The sequence below is a fragment of the Cygnus atratus genome, chromosome 1, assembly GCF_013377495.2.
Source record: "Cygnus atratus isolate AKBS03 ecotype Queensland, Australia chromosome 1, CAtr_DNAZoo_HiC_assembly, whole genome shotgun sequence".
NCBI lineage: Eukaryota > Metazoa > Chordata > Aves > Anseriformes > Anatidae > Cygnus > Cygnus atratus.
In genome coordinates this window covers 39,246,707-39,264,628 of record NC_066362.1, presented here as the reverse complement: position 1 = coordinate 39,264,628, position 17,922 = coordinate 39,246,707, and the positions used below count along the sequence as shown (strand labels likewise).

Genomic DNA, 17,922 nt, shown 5'->3' with positions numbered 1-17,922 from the left:
TGACTTATTTTTCAGAAATGAAATTCATATGAGAATTATTAGTTTAAAACCCTACACAAGCACCTTCCAGTTCAGAGTATGATGTGGAAAAAAAGAGCACATGTCTACAAGCTAAGTAGAACTTTTAACTGTGGAAATTGGTTATTCAAATGAGAAAAATCCCCAATTCACATTCATTACCATAATTCACATCAATTGGCAAATAGATCTACTGTTCCAGTATATTCAGAAGTCAGCACAGGCCATTTAAGTCCAAAAAATGCTAGTCACTAGGTGGAAAAATGGTTCCCCCACATTCTCCACAGTTCCCAATCATAACACAGGCTGCCAAGAAGTCAGAGAAGCCCACAACAGGCAACAGCAACTACAAACGTCTGACTGCAAATAAGTAAAGCAAAAAAGCCTGGCAGTCAAGTAGACAAAACTGTCAGGACCAAGTGGTTCCTGTACAGCACCCTAGCTGACTTACTACAGTGTCAGATGATGAACAATAAATACCAAGTGCCTGTGGAAAGGGATCTCAGTGATACGTGAACAAATGAACACAGGTCCTTTTGATATAGCAACACCTCTGAAGCCTAACTGTCCTTGACTATGCCCACTATACACAGAGTTCAAACGGACAACCCTGTACACAAAAGCCTTAATGAAGTACACGATGCTTTGCAATGATGATAGAAGTGTACCAGGTGACAGTCCCAAGGTTTTTTGCTTCAGAAAGCACAGGCATGTTTTCTGTATCAACACATTTTCACCATGCGCACTCCCTCACCTCCCAGACTATTGGCCCTAACTTTCCATTTCCCAGTAAAAAAATAAAATAAATCAGCACTCCTTCAGGTTAAAGGCACTAGCACATGCTTAAACTTGGTAATCTTAGTGTTCTGTTGAACCAGATACAAAGGTACCTATGTTCATATTCAAAGAAATTTTTCGAAAATACACCACAGAGAGTGTAGAAATTTTACTTATTATATTTACATTTAATAAATTTAACTTTATTATCATGTAACAAACTTTCCAAACTATTTCCTGTAGTATCACTACAGGATAACTCAAGTTTTCAACCAGTGCTTCATATTAACACAATTTTGCTATAAACACTTGATGAAAAAATACATTTTACCTGTGACAATTCCTCCTAATCTGGTGCAAGGACATCCAAACTGGAACATACTCACTTCCAATGAGATATTTTAAAAAGATATGCCACAGCATAATGATAACCCATAAAGTATGTTGAGTTGAAAGGCCATATGTTGTAATTGTGAAAGATATTCTGAAACAGATACAGCCACTAGTGCCTGCTGTTACCTGGCATCCACAGTAAACTACCTGAAGTAACGATCAGAGTCCCACTGTTCTTTTTATTCAGAGGAAAGTTTTTGATTATTTTTGCCTTTTAAATTTTTGGCACCAGTAAATCTGTAACTTCCAGTGTGAGTAACTTCCATACCTGAAGCCAGGTATAAAAGATACACAGGAAATCTGATGCACGTGCCATGTTTAATAAACCCATCTGCATACACCTCCAAGCAAACACTGCCTGTAACCCATCATTTAAAGAGAACAAGAAATAAATACCACAACATTCTAATAAAAAATTCATGCGACACCCTCATCTAGCAACATCAATTACTTTATCTATCTTCTACACCGTTAGTTGTAAGACTAATAATGCTACTCAGCAGGCAAGGGTTTTAATGAAATAGACCCTGAGTTCCTGGGAGGATCACCTGTGGTTCCAACTGTAACACTTCTGATCAAATACAAGCTTTCTTCCCGCTGCTGAGCAATAGACTTTTCTGGATCTTGATCAAACATGCCCCTAAGGAGGGAGGTGTAATAATATGGTGTAAAATATTCAAGCATATAGGAGAACAAATGATTGTGGTGAAAGGGAGGAGGAGAGGAAACTATTTCAAAAATAAATGAAATTGACAGCTTCAACATTTAAGTCACTTGGGCAGCAAAACAAGTTCACAGCAGTTCTTTCAGTAAGCAACAATACAATTAAGCATATGTTAGCCATCATTAATAAACAACATGAACTAGCATAACAAATACTGCCTTATGCTGTTAGAGGCTCCCATTTCTACAAATATTTTCAATTCTGTTCCCCACCTAAGGCTAAGGCCTCAAGTAATAAATATTACAGAACAAATGTCTCCCAGTGACTTTCTAATGAAAGGGAGGCCAAACTATATATATATATATATATATTATATATAAAATAATAAAAAAAAAAGAATGAAGAAGAAACTAAACAGTAGTTACAGTTGCTGCATTCTCTTCCTAGTGTTCCACTGCCTAACATACCCAAGTGCTGTCTGCTTTCTGCTCCTTTTAGTGCAAGACAGGAGAGGGGACAAATTGGCTTCCCTTCCTCTCCAGGGAAAAGAGAAAAACTCCTTACTTATTGATCCTTCCAAATTAACCCAGACATTCCTTACCTTGAAACCTAGTAAATTCCAGTCTTAAATTTCCTTTAAAAAAGCTGACAGTGTCCCAAGCTCCAATTGAACTTCATGTTCTAGGGGAAATCTTACCTAATTTTGGCAGGGAATAGGGCACTTTAAAATAATCTTCATAAAATTCAATTAGTCTTCTTGTAATATTTAGAGCATAGTCCCCTGATCCTCTTCGGATTGCATCAGGTCTTGCATACAATCGTACCTGTTAAAAAACAAAGCGATAGACTGATCATTTCAGTGTCTACATATTAAAGTTCTGCAACCTGCAGAGGTGAACTACTCTAAGGTCATTGTGAGGTGGCAGGGTTATTCCCCTATAGCAAGATGTAGCTGTCATCGGCTTGTCAAAACATGCTGTGGCTGAAAAATGGAACTTAGACAATTAAGGTTAAAAAGTTGAAAAGTCACAATCTCCTACTTGTTTGTGTTGCCAAATAAAAGAATTAACACTGTTTGCATCAAAATAAATATTCAAAGAAAACGCTTACATGTGTTTGCTAGAGATATGATGGTAGGGTGGATTAGTATAATGGTTCTCTGCCTACACTGAATGTAGGCAAGATGCAGTGGCTCAGTAGGAGGAAGTTCACGGTTTGTTAAAGGCACATTACATCGAACCCTGAAAGTATTAGTAGACTGTGAAGAAAAAAAATGATCATTCTCCTTTCTTTTCTCTGGCAGTGACACAGTTACCCTCGACAAGCTACAAAACACTGCAAAACAACCATTTATAAGCTCATCCTTATAGACAAACAATTAACATTCCCCAAACCTTCATGACTGCTTCAGGCCTCTGTTTTCAGCAAGCAGAAAGTTAAAGCTGTTTATACAAGTCACAGGCTGCTGTGTTCGATATAGAATTGCGCACACATCTGCCTGCACGGAGCATCAAGCTGACCAGCTCCTGTTCAGATGAAAAAGGTAGCGCAAGGCACCACAAGGTTATTTGTTATTCCCTGTCCTGTATAAAGATGACATACAGCTTATGACAACTGTTAACCAAGAAAGGCATAGAAAGGGGGGCCACTTTCCATACTCCCTCTTCACATGCAGCCTGATGGCCGCAGCCAGTGATGGAAGAAGCGTGTGCTTTGTCACTGGTGGCTGTGGCAGAAGGTCTCTCCCTGCCGTTCATAATGACCTAATGCTTCCTGTGGTAGGATTTAATCCCACTCAGGGTTCCACGGAAAGCACCACGGCAGAAAACAGAAAATATCAATGCAAACATGAAGTGGAAATTTCAGTTTGGAAAGGTTTCTACATGCCCTGTTCTGAACCAAAAAAAAAAAAAATTATGGGATTTTCAGCTTCAGTAAGAGCATTACCAAATATTGCTTTACTGCTCATTTCCTGAACCAGTTCAGTTACCTAAGTGGAAACCAGATATCGAACCTCAATGCACTGCACCTGTCAATTCTGTTTTAAACCACTATCTGTTTTTATGGTCATTCAGACACATTGCTCTGCTTTGCTACTAACTGTGTCCATCTTTATATTTATACCTTTGTGCCATATTACAGATCCAGTACACAATCAGCCATACACAGTTATGATTGTAAGGCAAAATGGATAACACAGTGTAACCTAATGAGACATGTAATAAAGCAGACTTCTCATAATCACCACCTGAAAGCATATCAAACATTATCTAAGCACCTCAAAGTCACTATATCCATTTATTGTTTCCTTCCAAAGTTAACAGTGGCATGTATATTAAACATTCCCTATCAGCTAAACTATGCATAATTTTTTATTAAAATAGAGATTAACCACAAAGTTCCTAATTCAAACTTCTTGAAACCTTTAGTTTATGAAATGATGCTAAGAATCACAATTAAATTTGTGATGAACACTGTCGTGTATCATTAAACCTTTATACACAATTTTGCATAATTGCTTTACTGGCACAGTTGACTGTATCAGCATATTAGAAAAAGAAGAGTCAGCCAACCAGGTATGCAAAAAATCATTCAATTTGACAGTGGCCAAATGTGTCCATTATAAGGATTAGGACAACAGAAGGGAAGAAAATAAAAAAGTATGTAAAAGAAAAATCAAGGCTCAACGTGTGCCTTTTGGCAAATGCAGAAAAGGCATTTAAAGGTGTTGATGATGGCACCCGGGTATCAAAGCTCAAAAACTGCAATGCTACAAATTTTCATTTGATACCTGCCTAATGTTGAATATAGTTCTATTTTTTCCCCGTGAAGTGTATCTCTGCCTGCTTAGAACAGCTCCAGACCAACAAGGCTGTATTGCTTAACACTCCTAAGCTGGAACACAGCTCAAAAATTATCTGTGCTGTTGCCTAGGTCTTTTAAGCTTTGAGGCAAGAGGCATTCCCAAAGCATGCCAGCCACTTTCAGATGACAGGATGGCTCTACACAAAATGCAGCTGATGCTGACATTCTCTTCTACAACAAATCTTCTTTGGCTACTTCACATGATAGTTATTAATTTGCCCCAAGCTATGAAAGACCGAAGTTTAGCTTCTCCCACTTTCTTAAGGAATTCAAAATTACATGGCCCAAGAAAATACTCTAAATACTTCTTTATAGGCTTTTCTGAACAGAAGTGGCTGTATGCAGGTTTAGTCTTCACCTGTCATATCTAATGATTCCCACTGTTAAGAAAAGAAATCAACATTCTGTCCAGAAAGGGTGTGAAGGGAAATAAAGGAGTAAAAGGTAACTGGGTGGTGGTGGCACTCATACCAGAAGACAGCCTCCTGGGAGCTGGGTCTGTTTCTGCCTTCCACCCAACACCCACTGAACATAAAACATATGAAGAAACCTTAGACTCACTCTTGCCTCAGAAAATTCCCTCTGGGTGAGCAGAGGGCTGCTGCATGGGGCTACCTGTGGCACTGATCACCTGGCTGGCTGTTTCAGGTGATGCTTTCGAAGGTGTCTCCCTCATTCACAATATGAGGAGCTTGGTCCAGATCTCAATCTGAGGGCAGGTACACATAAGCTTGACATCAAAGCCCCTAATTTCTATAAGCCAATGTCCTTTAATAGGTATAGGCTCATCTTGGCCATCACTGTTTTACCTCCAAGTCCATAAAATAGGGAATGTGTTATTTCCTTAGCTTATACAAACATGCTCAGCGTTAAGCAATAAAGACTGTAAAGTGTTCAGATGCTGCTCTAACAAGGAGCTTCAGCAGATAAACCAGAATGAAGATTAAGACACAAGATTTGTGTTTAGCATACTTTTTTTTTTTTTTCCACTTGTTTACTGCTTTCATTTCAGAAGGCAGATAAGCTGCATTACTTTGTAACTAAATATGTTGGACTGAACAACAGTGCATAATTATTACATACTTTCCCACAGGCTGTTTGATCATTACACTAGAGAATTTGATTTTACATTAATTTAAATAAGAAAACAAACAGATAATTTTCTGCAGGGTCAGACCTAAATATAAATAAAAGTAGTACGTGTTCTGCTATGCAAGATAAAGAGGATTCTAGCTTATCTGCATAATTCATCACCTACTGCAATGGCACAAGTGTATATGGACCACTCACAAAGAAAGGGCTCACAGTATTGATATTCACTTTGAAATAACATTATTTTCTGATTTCTTCAGCTCTCTTGTATTTTTGCTCCCTTAACCAGATCTCACACACATTCTTATACATGTAAATCAGAATGCTGTATCAGACTTGATATAAAGGGAAAGTCTGGGGTATTTTACAACTTGAGCTTCACTCTGTGAATAGAGAGAGAAAGGTGCCCTGGAAGGCTTGCAGACAAAGACACTTTCACAGTAAGGGTGGTCACCAAAACTAAACCAGCAAAGCTTTGTCTTGAAAGCTTCAAAGGCACCTGTTTATCTCCCTAACCTATAGTAGAAACTTAGACCCTCCCTTTAGAAGACTACTTCCAGCTATGACTTAGATAAAAGTTAGATGCCTACACTAAATGTACTCAGTTTTGGTTCGTGATCTTGTCTTCCACCAAAATCAGTACAATTAGCTGTTTATTTGTAGCCATGTACCCACAATGAATGTCTACACAGCATTTCAAGATCAGTGCTCATGGATCTCTGGGGTTTGGAGCTATGCAGGTGATGTTAGGAATAATTCTTTATGCCATTGATAACTACAAAACACATATTTAGAATGCTGCAGCTGCAAAGTTAAGGACTTGGAAGTTTAAAAATGTTCATCATGAAGACAACCCACACAAACCATTTCCTCTTGCATACCTGCATTTGGGTGCAGTCCTTGATTACATAATCAAATGTTGTCTTTTACTGCATGACTTTTGCTTCTTTCAAAAATGGACAGTTATTTGATTTCCCTTTATTACCCTTTTTATACAGTAACCTGAGAGTATGCTACTGCCTTGCAAATATAAGTGAAGCTCTTTTCCACAGGCTTTGCAAGATTAGGTGATATTAATATTTTCATCTAAGAAAATGGAGAACAAAGGAAGACAAATTCTGGGTGCTTATTTTGACACTTCTCAGTGTCAAGTATAATTAATATCTCTATAGCACACATTGAAAGCACTGTTCCCATTACATCTTACTGCAGCGGTGAACACTTTACGCAGCTTTGAGTCTGGTCACAGGTGTCTTAGTTTGGGTATTAAGAAAATTAGTAACACACGATTAGTAACTAAATGAGACTGTGTCAGTTTATGTAATTCACTCAGCATCTCATAGCAGCTCCGGTGGCAGAGGAAGGGAGGGAGCTCGAAGATGGCACAGCCTCACAGCCACCTGACAGCCTGCACCAACCTCCTCCCAAGTATCGCAATAGATGAGGCAGGGGCTGTTGAGACAGACATATTCGTTATCCAGTGGTGCTGTCCTGATGTCACATTGTTCCTCATGTGTCTAAATGAGGCAAATATAGGAAAAATTTTGTGTGTGATCATTGTAGTAATGATATTTGCGTAATACCTATAAATATGTGGACAAACCAAAGTTCACATGGTGAAACAACTCTGTAAATTTTGAGGTGTTTTTTTTTTTTTCCTCCTTCTTTCCATCTCTATTTGCAATCATTAACAACCTTTCAACAGAATTTGACTATTAAGAAAAAAAATCACCCCCTCGTAAATCTCTTGAATGGAACATACTTCCTACAACCAGTCTGAAGAGCTAGATCTGCATCTTCAGCCATACAGCCCAGACCTTCCTTTCAGCATTTATAATGTGCTGTTGTTCTTATACAGTGCAGCCATGGATGCAGGAGACACGACACACTTTGCCAGAAATCATTTTCACTTTTGTAAACAGCAGAGCAAGAAGTTAGAGTTCCTAAATGAAATTGCTGCACTGCGTATTTTCTCATTCCTTTCTAACATGAGCAAAACAGCATTATTTCCCCTTGTTTCCTTTCAAGAAACCCTGAGCTATTTTCAGTAGAACTTTAAATGACGGCAATACAACAACTACAATCAGATACCATCATGGAAAAATCATCCTTGAAGACTGATTAAGGAATATTAGTAACCTAATCCAGGTTCTTAGAATGACTTTGGCAGCATTATCAGCTAAATCATAAAATGTTCCTGAAACTTGTATGGTAAATTCCACATACCTGTCATAAGTGATCAGTGGTCTCCTCTGTTTTTAGTCAAAAGTATTTGCTGTAAAAAACTGCACTTTCAAAATGATTTTGTATATATAGCAACAGCTTCTGTAGTATCTTTTAATATTTCAGCATTTGATACATAACATATGTCAAAGTAATTTAAAAATATCTGTAATGCCAGGTCACCAAAACAGACAAATGTGATTGCAAAATGAGAGCTGTTTCCCATAGCGAGGGACAGTTGTGATATATGCTAAGAAATATGTAAGAGATTTAGAACAAATCACATCGAACCAAAGCTAGGTTATTAACTACTGTGTATGAGAAAAATCCTCCTCTCTGATGCAGGTAAAAATTATTCATCAAAAAGAAAGCTAACGTTTAAAAAAAGACTTGTTCTTGTCTTATTATTTCATAAAATTTCAAAAAAATGTGAATTAATAACCATATACAAGGTACAATGGGTGAATTCTGACAAGTACAAACTGTAAATAGCGATGAATATCCTTACTTCTGGTGAATATGTTCACAAAAAAATGTTTCCAATGCACCAAGGACTAGTGATATCAGTTCATAATAAACTCAGGATGGAGTTTAGAAGTAGAACTGTTCTATTTTGACATTTTAAAAATGCAACTGGTTTTTTGGTTTGTTTTGCATTAAAATTCAAGTATGTGAAGAAATAAAAGGATGAAAGGGATGAAGAATGGTAAGAAAAAAACTACAGTCATTGTTTTCCATTCTGTGAAATATTTTGGGTCAAACTGAAGGCTTTCTTCAGTTCTGCTTTGCTTTGCAGGTAGGAGGAATATGGAATACATTCAACATTCTGGCTACAGGAATAAAAAGTCAAAATCTATTATTCTTTATAGACATTTAATTGCAAAGGGACTGTTGTCCAACCTCCTCCCTCTGTAGGAATTCACCAAAGATAAAGGAAGACTGGAAAGAACCTATGTGTTTTCCTTCTGACACTAGGGAAAGACACAAACAACCTGGCTAGAAGTTCCCCAAGCCTGCCCATTTGCTTCCCCGGGGAATTAAGAAAACTCATGACTCGGCAGAAACCAGGATGTTACAAGCAAAAGGCTTGCAGGCCTGAAGTGTGCCACACACTACAACCCACCTATCACTTTAGAATTAAATATCCACTTGTACATTTAAAGCCTACTCTTGAAGGCATTCATCTATATGTCACCTTCTTTTTCAGCTTGTGCATTCCCTTTGAAAAACCTTCAGTTTTGCAGTGGAATTACCTTCTTAGGAGAGTGACACCTTGTTTGATATCTAGACATATTTTTATTCTTTTATTTATTGCAACAGTGAGGAAATTGTGCCTTGAGGAAAATAGCTCTCTGCTGCTCGTAAGCAACCTGACAAAAAATTTAGACAGTGATGACCACTGCTTTATCTCTGCCACAACATCAGCTATAAATTTGCTGATCATGATAATGCCATATATTAGTTTAGTCCAACAGATACCAGATTCAGTTTTCAAGATCTACACACCCTGAATTAATTCTACAAGTCATATTTTCTTTAAAATTTTATCCATCTTTTCCATGACTTAAAACCACTCCAACTGCCACCACTGCCTTCACTGATGCCCTGGGGGAGTTACAGCTCACTGGAAGAGAAATACTGCTCCAAGGGAATAAAAACACCTCTGTTAGCAAGGGAAGGCTTGTGAGAACAGATGGCTCACTGGGCTGTAATGACCTAACACGACACCTGTTGAACTCAAGGGAATGACTTTTTACTACAGGGGTTTTAAATCAGGTTTCCAGAGGAGACAAGGCATGACCAGCTCCAGCCCTGGGCTAGGGACACTTTCTCCAAGGCAACCTTTACCACCAGCAGCTGCCCTTTCTACAGTCTGTGTTTTCAGACCACTTGAGAAGTCCCTGTTATGCAATGCACGTGGAGGGGGCATACTTTAAATGCCAATTCTCTGGTCACAGCTACTGATCATTCAGATCATGAGAAGCAGGAGCACTGGCTGGATCTTATATCACACATGCCAATATCTCTTTGCTGCTTGTAAGCATCCTAACATAGCATTTACTCAGAAATGGCCACTGCTTTTTATCTCTGGCACAGCATCAGGTACAATAAGGCCAGCTTGGATGCTGACAAGGGCAGAAGAAGCACCTATAAGTCCATCCCCCAGTTTAAACCATCCGCTACCATGGATATTTCCACAGACGCAACTACAAAAAAGACTTTCCAAGGTAACCCCATGCAGAGCCTTTGCCTACAGCACTTTACATAGGACTATGGGACTGCCAAAGACCTGAATCTACCTCTCTTTCTTTTAAGTTGGCATCATTGCAGCATTTTTCCAAGTGAATGTGGCTGATGTTCCAAGGATAGCATCTACTTACTTTGCTACTGTGTATGCCTTCTCTGATTTTTCTATCTTTTGTACATTTTCCTAGATGTATTGAAGTTTGAACAGTCTGAGAACAAATGAGGGTATGGAAATTGAGCAAAGGTCAGATGACAACCTTAAATCATTGTTTTCTCAGACAAATATGGATTAGGTAAAATGGTATCAACACAGGAACCCACTTCACAATTAAGGACAGTTTCCCTTCCCACCAACTAGAAGCAGAATTAAAAGTAACTCTGTCAGTTGTTTCAAGCAGCTCAAAGTGCTTTCCTGTTACAAACAGATGTTTCTGCACATCAGCTGGTGTCAGCAATACCACCCTGGGAATAACGTTCGTTCTTTAATCCCTTCCTCAAAGCCAGCAGACTACACATGAAGCGCAGCTTCTTGGGAGGCCCCTACAAACTCGCTCCAGTCCTTTGTGTGGCTATACCCAGAGGCTCAGCCCAGCACTGCTACATCTGGGGTCTGACTCACAGTGATTTAATAATCTCAGTTCAGGAAGGAACTTATGCATACGTTAAATTTTAAGGATGTCTTTAACCTTAAACATGCACTTGGATGTTTCAGCAGGCCCTAACATTTCAATAGAGCAGCAGCTTACAAATTGTATAAAGGGGGGGAAATAGTCTTATGCTCTTTATTTGAAGATCTGCAATACTTCTGCAGCAAGTGAAAGCTGCAAAGCACACGCAGTTCCTCTGTACTTCAAAGACTTAATTACCTTATAAATTGAGATCACTTTGGTGTTTAATTTGCTCACTGACTGTACTTCAGGTATTGTTTTTATTATTGTTACAGAGATAAATGTTCACATTTAATAGAGAAGACAGATGGATGCAGCAGTTTTGCCTGCCAACTCACTGGGTCACTTCTGCAATTCTGACATTGCATCTCAAGTGAGTTTTCAAATCTGATAAATTCAAAAGACTTACCGTTTTGACATCATCTTCTCTACACAAGCAAACAAGCTCCAAGTCAAGTTCCACTAAGAAACAGTATGAATTGTTTCACCTGAGTGCATAGCTCCACATATTTTGTGTGTTCAAATACAATAAACATTACAACTGAGAAAGGATATACTGATGAGTGAAGGAAAGAATGAGAGATAGCTGGACTGAAATATCAAATCTGCTGTAGTGAACATAGTTAAACTCTATAATGGGAAAAAATGACAAAAAAAATGCTTTGTTTCAATTTCCTATTCATTATTCATCATGGAGAATACCCAGAAGAGACTATATAGCAATGAAATGTGCTTACTGAATACCAAAGGGACAGCTCATCTTTGTAAGGAGAAGACTTTCCTCCAAACTCAGAGCAGTCATACACAGCACTGCTCTGAGCCTTTTTGGATATAGTTAGAACCACAAATATTTTATTAGCTTTATGGTTTTTTGTTTTGTTTTCTTTTTGCTATGAGAGTTCAGTGACCTGATACTTTATAAGGAAACATTCTTTTGCTGGAGGTTGGAAACAACTTTTTTTTTTTTTAAATGTAAACAAACATCACCTTCACATCCTCATTAAAGACAGCTTTAACTGGTTTAATAAACCAATTAAAATAACAGAAAGCCGTCATTAAAAGTAAAATTTATATGAAAGAAATAGTCACGGATGGACTTCTACCGGGAAAGAGCTTTCTCTGGAAATTAAATGCAAACACAGAGATACCTGAATATTTTTGCAGGACAAGGGGAAAGAGGCTTTGAGCACAAATGAACCCGAAGGAGAAAGAAATCAAAGAAGCTTCTGGAGTCCACCTGACAGAGAGAAAATGAGGAAGATTAAGCAAAGAAATTGTCAAATATTTTCAGAGTAAAAAGAGTTTTATGCGTCTTCTTTCCAACTAAGCATGACTGTATGGGAGAAGTATCTAGTTGCCTCATCAATTTCTCATCTGAACAGAACAAATCCAAGTGTTTGCTGACTGCTTAAGCCAAAAGTGCAACAATATATTCCCCCAGGAGACAAAACTGTCCTGCAGACATGCTACAATTTCTAACTTGAGAAGAGATCATAAAATACTTTGGAAAGTTAATGAGCTGCACTAGCATATAAATCCAACCAATGCTCAGCTGGCATAAAATAAAATACTATGTCACTGACCACAGTGCCATTAGACTAATTTAGAGCACTCAAAGATCTGTGTTGTATCGTTGAAATGGCTCGGGGACAGACAGTGAATGTGTTAACAACTAATGTGTAACAAGTGTAATTACAGGTGCCATTGCAGAGCCAGTTAAGCCAACTAAGACTGCCACGATCCCACCACTACACAGTCATTCAATCTCAGTTCTTCCCATACATCAGCACTAGGGCTCATTTCCTCACACAGTCAGCTTTCAACCAGGTGAGTAGACTAACTACACCAACCAAACAGGCAGTACCCAGGCAGCCCAGCTTCTCCACCTGGCCACCCTTGTCCAGTCAGTGCCAGAGTCAGCAAGAGAAAGCATTTGCAGAGGGAAGAGGGGTCCACGCCAGACTGGATGGAGATAAATTCGAGTCACTACAGAACTTCAAGCCAGGAGGAAAAAAATCACAGTAGCAGGGAATTCAGTGTCTAAACTGTTGAGATTCACAGTAGTTAAAGCTCCTTCCAGTTCTTTGTAGAAGGTGAAAAGTCAGCATAGCTTTAAGAAACAAAGCACAAAGACTTACATTATTTACCCATCACACATAAAAATTCTGTATCACAACACTGTGGCAAGATGATGGGAGAACAGCTTCATCTTCCAAGAAAAACCTTCTGCAATAGACATATCTCGAAGTTTTACACCAGTTTCCATGTCCTTTTGATTTGACTGGGATGGTATTGGCATTTAAAAAAATTTCATTCATTGGCTATCATATACTTGAAGCATTTGCTTCACACATCATTCATAAATAATATTTTATCTAACCTTGGATATATACATAAAAATAAAAAAAAAGAGTTATAGAAGACCACAAGTTTAAAGAAAGTGCTAACAAGTGACCTACAACATTTGACAAGCTATGCGGCAAGACCAGATTCACCTGGCTACTGACTGCTCTGTTACAAGCACATAGATGTTACCTTAGAGCAATTCCATTTGAAATGACAATCTGCAACTGTTATAACTGCTGATTTATATTTTAGCACTGTCTAGAGGCCATCAACATGATAACAAGGCTCCACAGTGCTAAGCCAGTTACATAAATAGGAACAAGGGTTGACTGTTACCCTCAGAGCTTTCTGTCTAAAAAGAGACAGGCAAAACACATGGAAAATGCACTACTGTTATCTCCATTTTAAAAATGAAGGATGGAGAATGATAGATTTTATATCAATAAGTAAATCTGAAAAAAGAAATGGACACAAAATTTGAATGTCTTCACTGCCCTCAACTGATGAATCATTTTTTCATCATAAAACATAAAATTACTATTCTTAAAACACTTTTTCTAGAAAATAGCACCTTTTCCATTAAAATAAATAAATAATCCTATTTTAACACACAGCTTAAAAAAATAAAAAATAAAAAAAAATAAAAAAAATAAAAAACAGACCTGAACTATATCCCAAGCTGTAGACTGGGATCCCTGAAACTCCTCAACTTTAGAAGACATTTTGAAAACTGAAGTTCCCTAGGTTCAGTCATGTCCAGGAGTAACCATCCCACACCCATAATAACATCTTTTAAGTGGCAACCATTCCGAAACTATTTAGCTTTAAGGGGAAAGGATATTTTCTTATTCATTTAAAATAAAATACTTTAAGAGTTTTCATTTAAATGGTTCCCTACAAAATAGCCGCTAAGTATCACAATCCACTTGTCCAGAGCACACACACACAAAAAAAAAAAAAAAAAAGAAAAAAACAGTGGAGAATAGAGACAGGCTGTCCATGACAACACAAAGAAGATTATGGCAAAGGCATGTCAGTACTTTCATGTTTTCTATTAATTCAGCAAAACCACAATGTGAAGTCTGGCAGAGATAAATTCTGCCACACTCATGATACTTTTGCACTAAATTCTGATCAGTATTAAGGAAAATAATGATAATTTGTGATAAAGGGAACATGGCAAAGCATAGCACTAGGAAAACACATTTACTCAATGCATGCCTTGTAATGACAAAGAAGCAAAAGAAACACGGGGAAGTATCTCCTGAGCTTAAAACTTAATGGAAAAACTGTTTGCAAGGTAAACAGATTGCAAGCTAAACAGCATTGTAAGGTGCTGCACCCTTTAACCCTTTGAAACTTGTTGGCACTGAAGAAACTCAGTGCATCATCGACAAATCTTTGCACTATGCTGACATAAGCACATAATACTTTTTCAAAACCTGTACCTAACCCTTAAGAGTGAGAAAAAAGACGTACATGGGAGATTTTGTGCTCTGACTAGTATAAAATACGTAGCAAAACAAAAAACAGGTTACATCAATAACAGCAGCAACCATTTTAACAATGAGAGTTCCTTCAGGCTAGAAACTTGTCAGAGCAGAGACACACCATTTGGCCAGTAAAAGCAAAATCCATAAACCATGAAATAAGGAAACAAGAAATCAGAATTTTTCATATGGATATACACTAAAATCCACTAAAAAAAATTATTAAAGGCTCTGTTGAATGTCAGAAACAACTATTCCAAATGTGTTTAAAAACCCTCTAAATACACAAAAAAAAAAAAGCTAAACTTGCTAGAAGTATCCAAACACTTTTACACAACTAGCCTCCGACAAAACCATGGGCAGAACAAGAACTACTTCTTCCAGAGAATATAAATTGTTGGAGTTAGATACCTATCAATAATGTCTCCATCTCACAGCTAGAAGGATTCCAGCCCCCTTCTGGGCATACCAATCTCAGTGTAAAACACAGGAATTACAAAAAAAAAAAAAAAATTACAAAGCCAAATTACAATTATAGAGTAAAGCAAAATAGAAGGGCTGAGTCAATTAGAACATTATTCCTATCTGATGACTCCCATCTGAGAAAGATCAAGGCCACAACCAGGGATCAAAGTGATTAACCACCTAGCCAGCAGCCAGTAGAGATGTAGATGAGAAGTGGCAGATCATACACACACAAACAATCTGAACTGGCAAACAGAGGATTTTTGCTGCTTAAGAGAGAAGAAGCTGCAAAATCCAAATACTCTGACATATGCAAACTTAGACAAAGATGATAAAGAAGGCTCAGGGGCATGTTGGTTATTATCTACAGAACACATAACAAAATATGAATTGTTTATATTAAAATGAAAATGTTATAAAATACTTAACTGCAGAGTTATTAATTAGTCCCTTCCAATTCCAATTAGGCCCTTCCAATATATGAAAAGATCAGGTGTTTATGATTTCAAAAAATCCTTTTTGCACATTTTGTCATTCAAATTACATGCCCCATCTTAAAATGTCCACTATTTAGGACATATTTCTTATTAGAAAGATGCTAGTTAACCAGTGTTGTCCTCTGCACACCTATGGAAAATAGTTGATTACCAATTTGCTAAGACTGTCTGATCAAAAGTGGCATAGCTCAAATGCCACATCTGATTTACATCTGGACAGCCAGCAAGTCAGCTAACCAGATAAGACATGGTTAGATCTGGATCACCGTCACACAGGTTACCCAAAATAAAGCAATTTATTGAGCGCTGACCTATTTATTCCTACTGACTTGCTGGTTAGCGTTAGATTAATGAAGTTCATTTATAACAGGATAATGTCTAAGAAAAAACGGGATTAGAAACCTTCTTTATAAAAAAAAAAAAACACCAAACATTGGAATGATTCCTTCCCCGCGAAGCTAACTAGCTCAAAATGCAACAACGGGGTTCAACAGATTATGGTAAAATTGAAAGAAGAGAAATATTTCTGAACTAGACTTTCCAAACTTATTTGCTGCAAGCAAGGCAGTCACACTGCTGGCAAAACTGAACTTGTACTAAAGCTTTAAGTCTTAAAGAGCCAATCAATCAGGCAAACATGAAGCCAGAATTCTGCAGCATTTTTGCCACAATCATTCCTTCAGCTCCTAGCACAATAAACAGACTGCAGAGATATATTCCTTTGCTGACAGTGGAGCAGATCGCTGCTGTTTGAACAGGTCTTCCTTCTCTTTTCTCAGCTGATGCAGAAAGCTATTCCCCTGCTTAGCTTCCAGCTGACATTCATGTCAGTGTAACAGCTTCATTAGCCTTTCTTTTTAACACTTTCTTTGAGCCTAAGATAACATTCCCTCTCATGAGAAATACCTTAACTGCACAGCGCCAGGCAAACCTTGAAAATCGCAGGCTTTATTTGCTCTCATCTTATCCGTACCCACAGAATAAACTATTTACAGCCGGAGGATTTGCACCTGCAGGTATCCATATTAACAAACATTAACACAAGTTATTACAAGCAATATCAACAGTGTATGGGCAGAATGCAAGTGCATTTCCACACTTCAGCGGATATTGACATGGACAAATGCAAAATCATTTGGAAGCTTTCATGGGATGTAAGCACTGTAAAGGATAAAGTGGGGACTTTATCAGGAAGCTTTCTCTAGGTTCAGTGTATTTCACAACAGCCCTCCAGCAGCTTTTTTCTAAGTTTTTGGCGCTTGACTGCTGTTGCCAGGGCAGTGGGTGAGAAGGACAAATGATCCCACACCACAGCCTCTGTACTTAAATTATCTGCAAAAGGTATCAGCGAGGAGTAGGAGTCTGCTCTTGAAAATCTGACTTCTGTAAGACACAATCTGCAACTAATGCCATGGGGATGGGAGAAGGTTATTAAAATGGGAACGAGGACTGAAGGTGCTAGGCAGAGAAAGTATAAGCTAATACTCAGTTGAGACCCTTCAGACCTGCCTATGAAGTGAAGGAAACTGCTACCAGAAGCTTCTAAGAAAAACATCTGTATAAATATCACTGGCTAATAACTGCTGCCAGTTTTGCCTAAAGCTCTCAAGTATTTTAGAGGCACTAGCAACAAGCTATCCACTATGCTTTTCCCATGAGGGTCTTTCAAAGCCACTGTCTCCTATTAGACAGAACATAGGAGGAAGAAAAAAAAATGATGAGGGAACATGAAACAAATCCCAGAGAGCAGCATTGCTGCTGGTTTCTGTGCTCACAGCGCTGATTGATTCCTTCTGAAAAGAAAGGCCGAAGTTGAAAGCCTTGCCTGGTTCAAGGACCAGTCAAGCCCATCATTAGCACCCCAAAGGACTAAACTTTGGGGAGCAATACCACAGCCGGCTCTCCCAGCTGATGTACTTCAGGGCCTCCCGAACGCCGCGCAGCCAGCAGCTGCTCCCAAGTGCCTCCGTGCATTACACTTACAAATGCAGACAGGCCTTCGGACTTCTACAGCTGCATTTGATCTTTGCTCAGCTTGCTCATGAAAAAATAAGAAGGTTAGTAGGTCATAGATTGTGTTAAACAACTACTTGGGTACTTTGCTTCTGGTTTTCTTCCTAACAGAAAGAAAGCACCTCATTACTGGCAAGTAATAATAACAACCCACAAATCGCTAT

General features: G+C 38.2%; 1 protein-coding gene across 1 annotated transcript in view; it reads right to left on the bottom strand.

Annotated features, from left to right (window-relative positions):
• Positions 1-17,922, bottom strand: part of TRHDE (thyrotropin releasing hormone degrading enzyme) — a 203,504-nt gene that overhangs the window by 161,228 nt on the left and 24,354 nt on the right. The window contains exon 3 of the mRNA XM_035544377.1: positions 2,550-2,676. Coding sequence (XP_035400270.1) covers positions 2,550-2,676 — 127 coding nt within the window. The remainder of the gene's footprint in view (positions 1-2,549; positions 2,677-17,922) is intronic.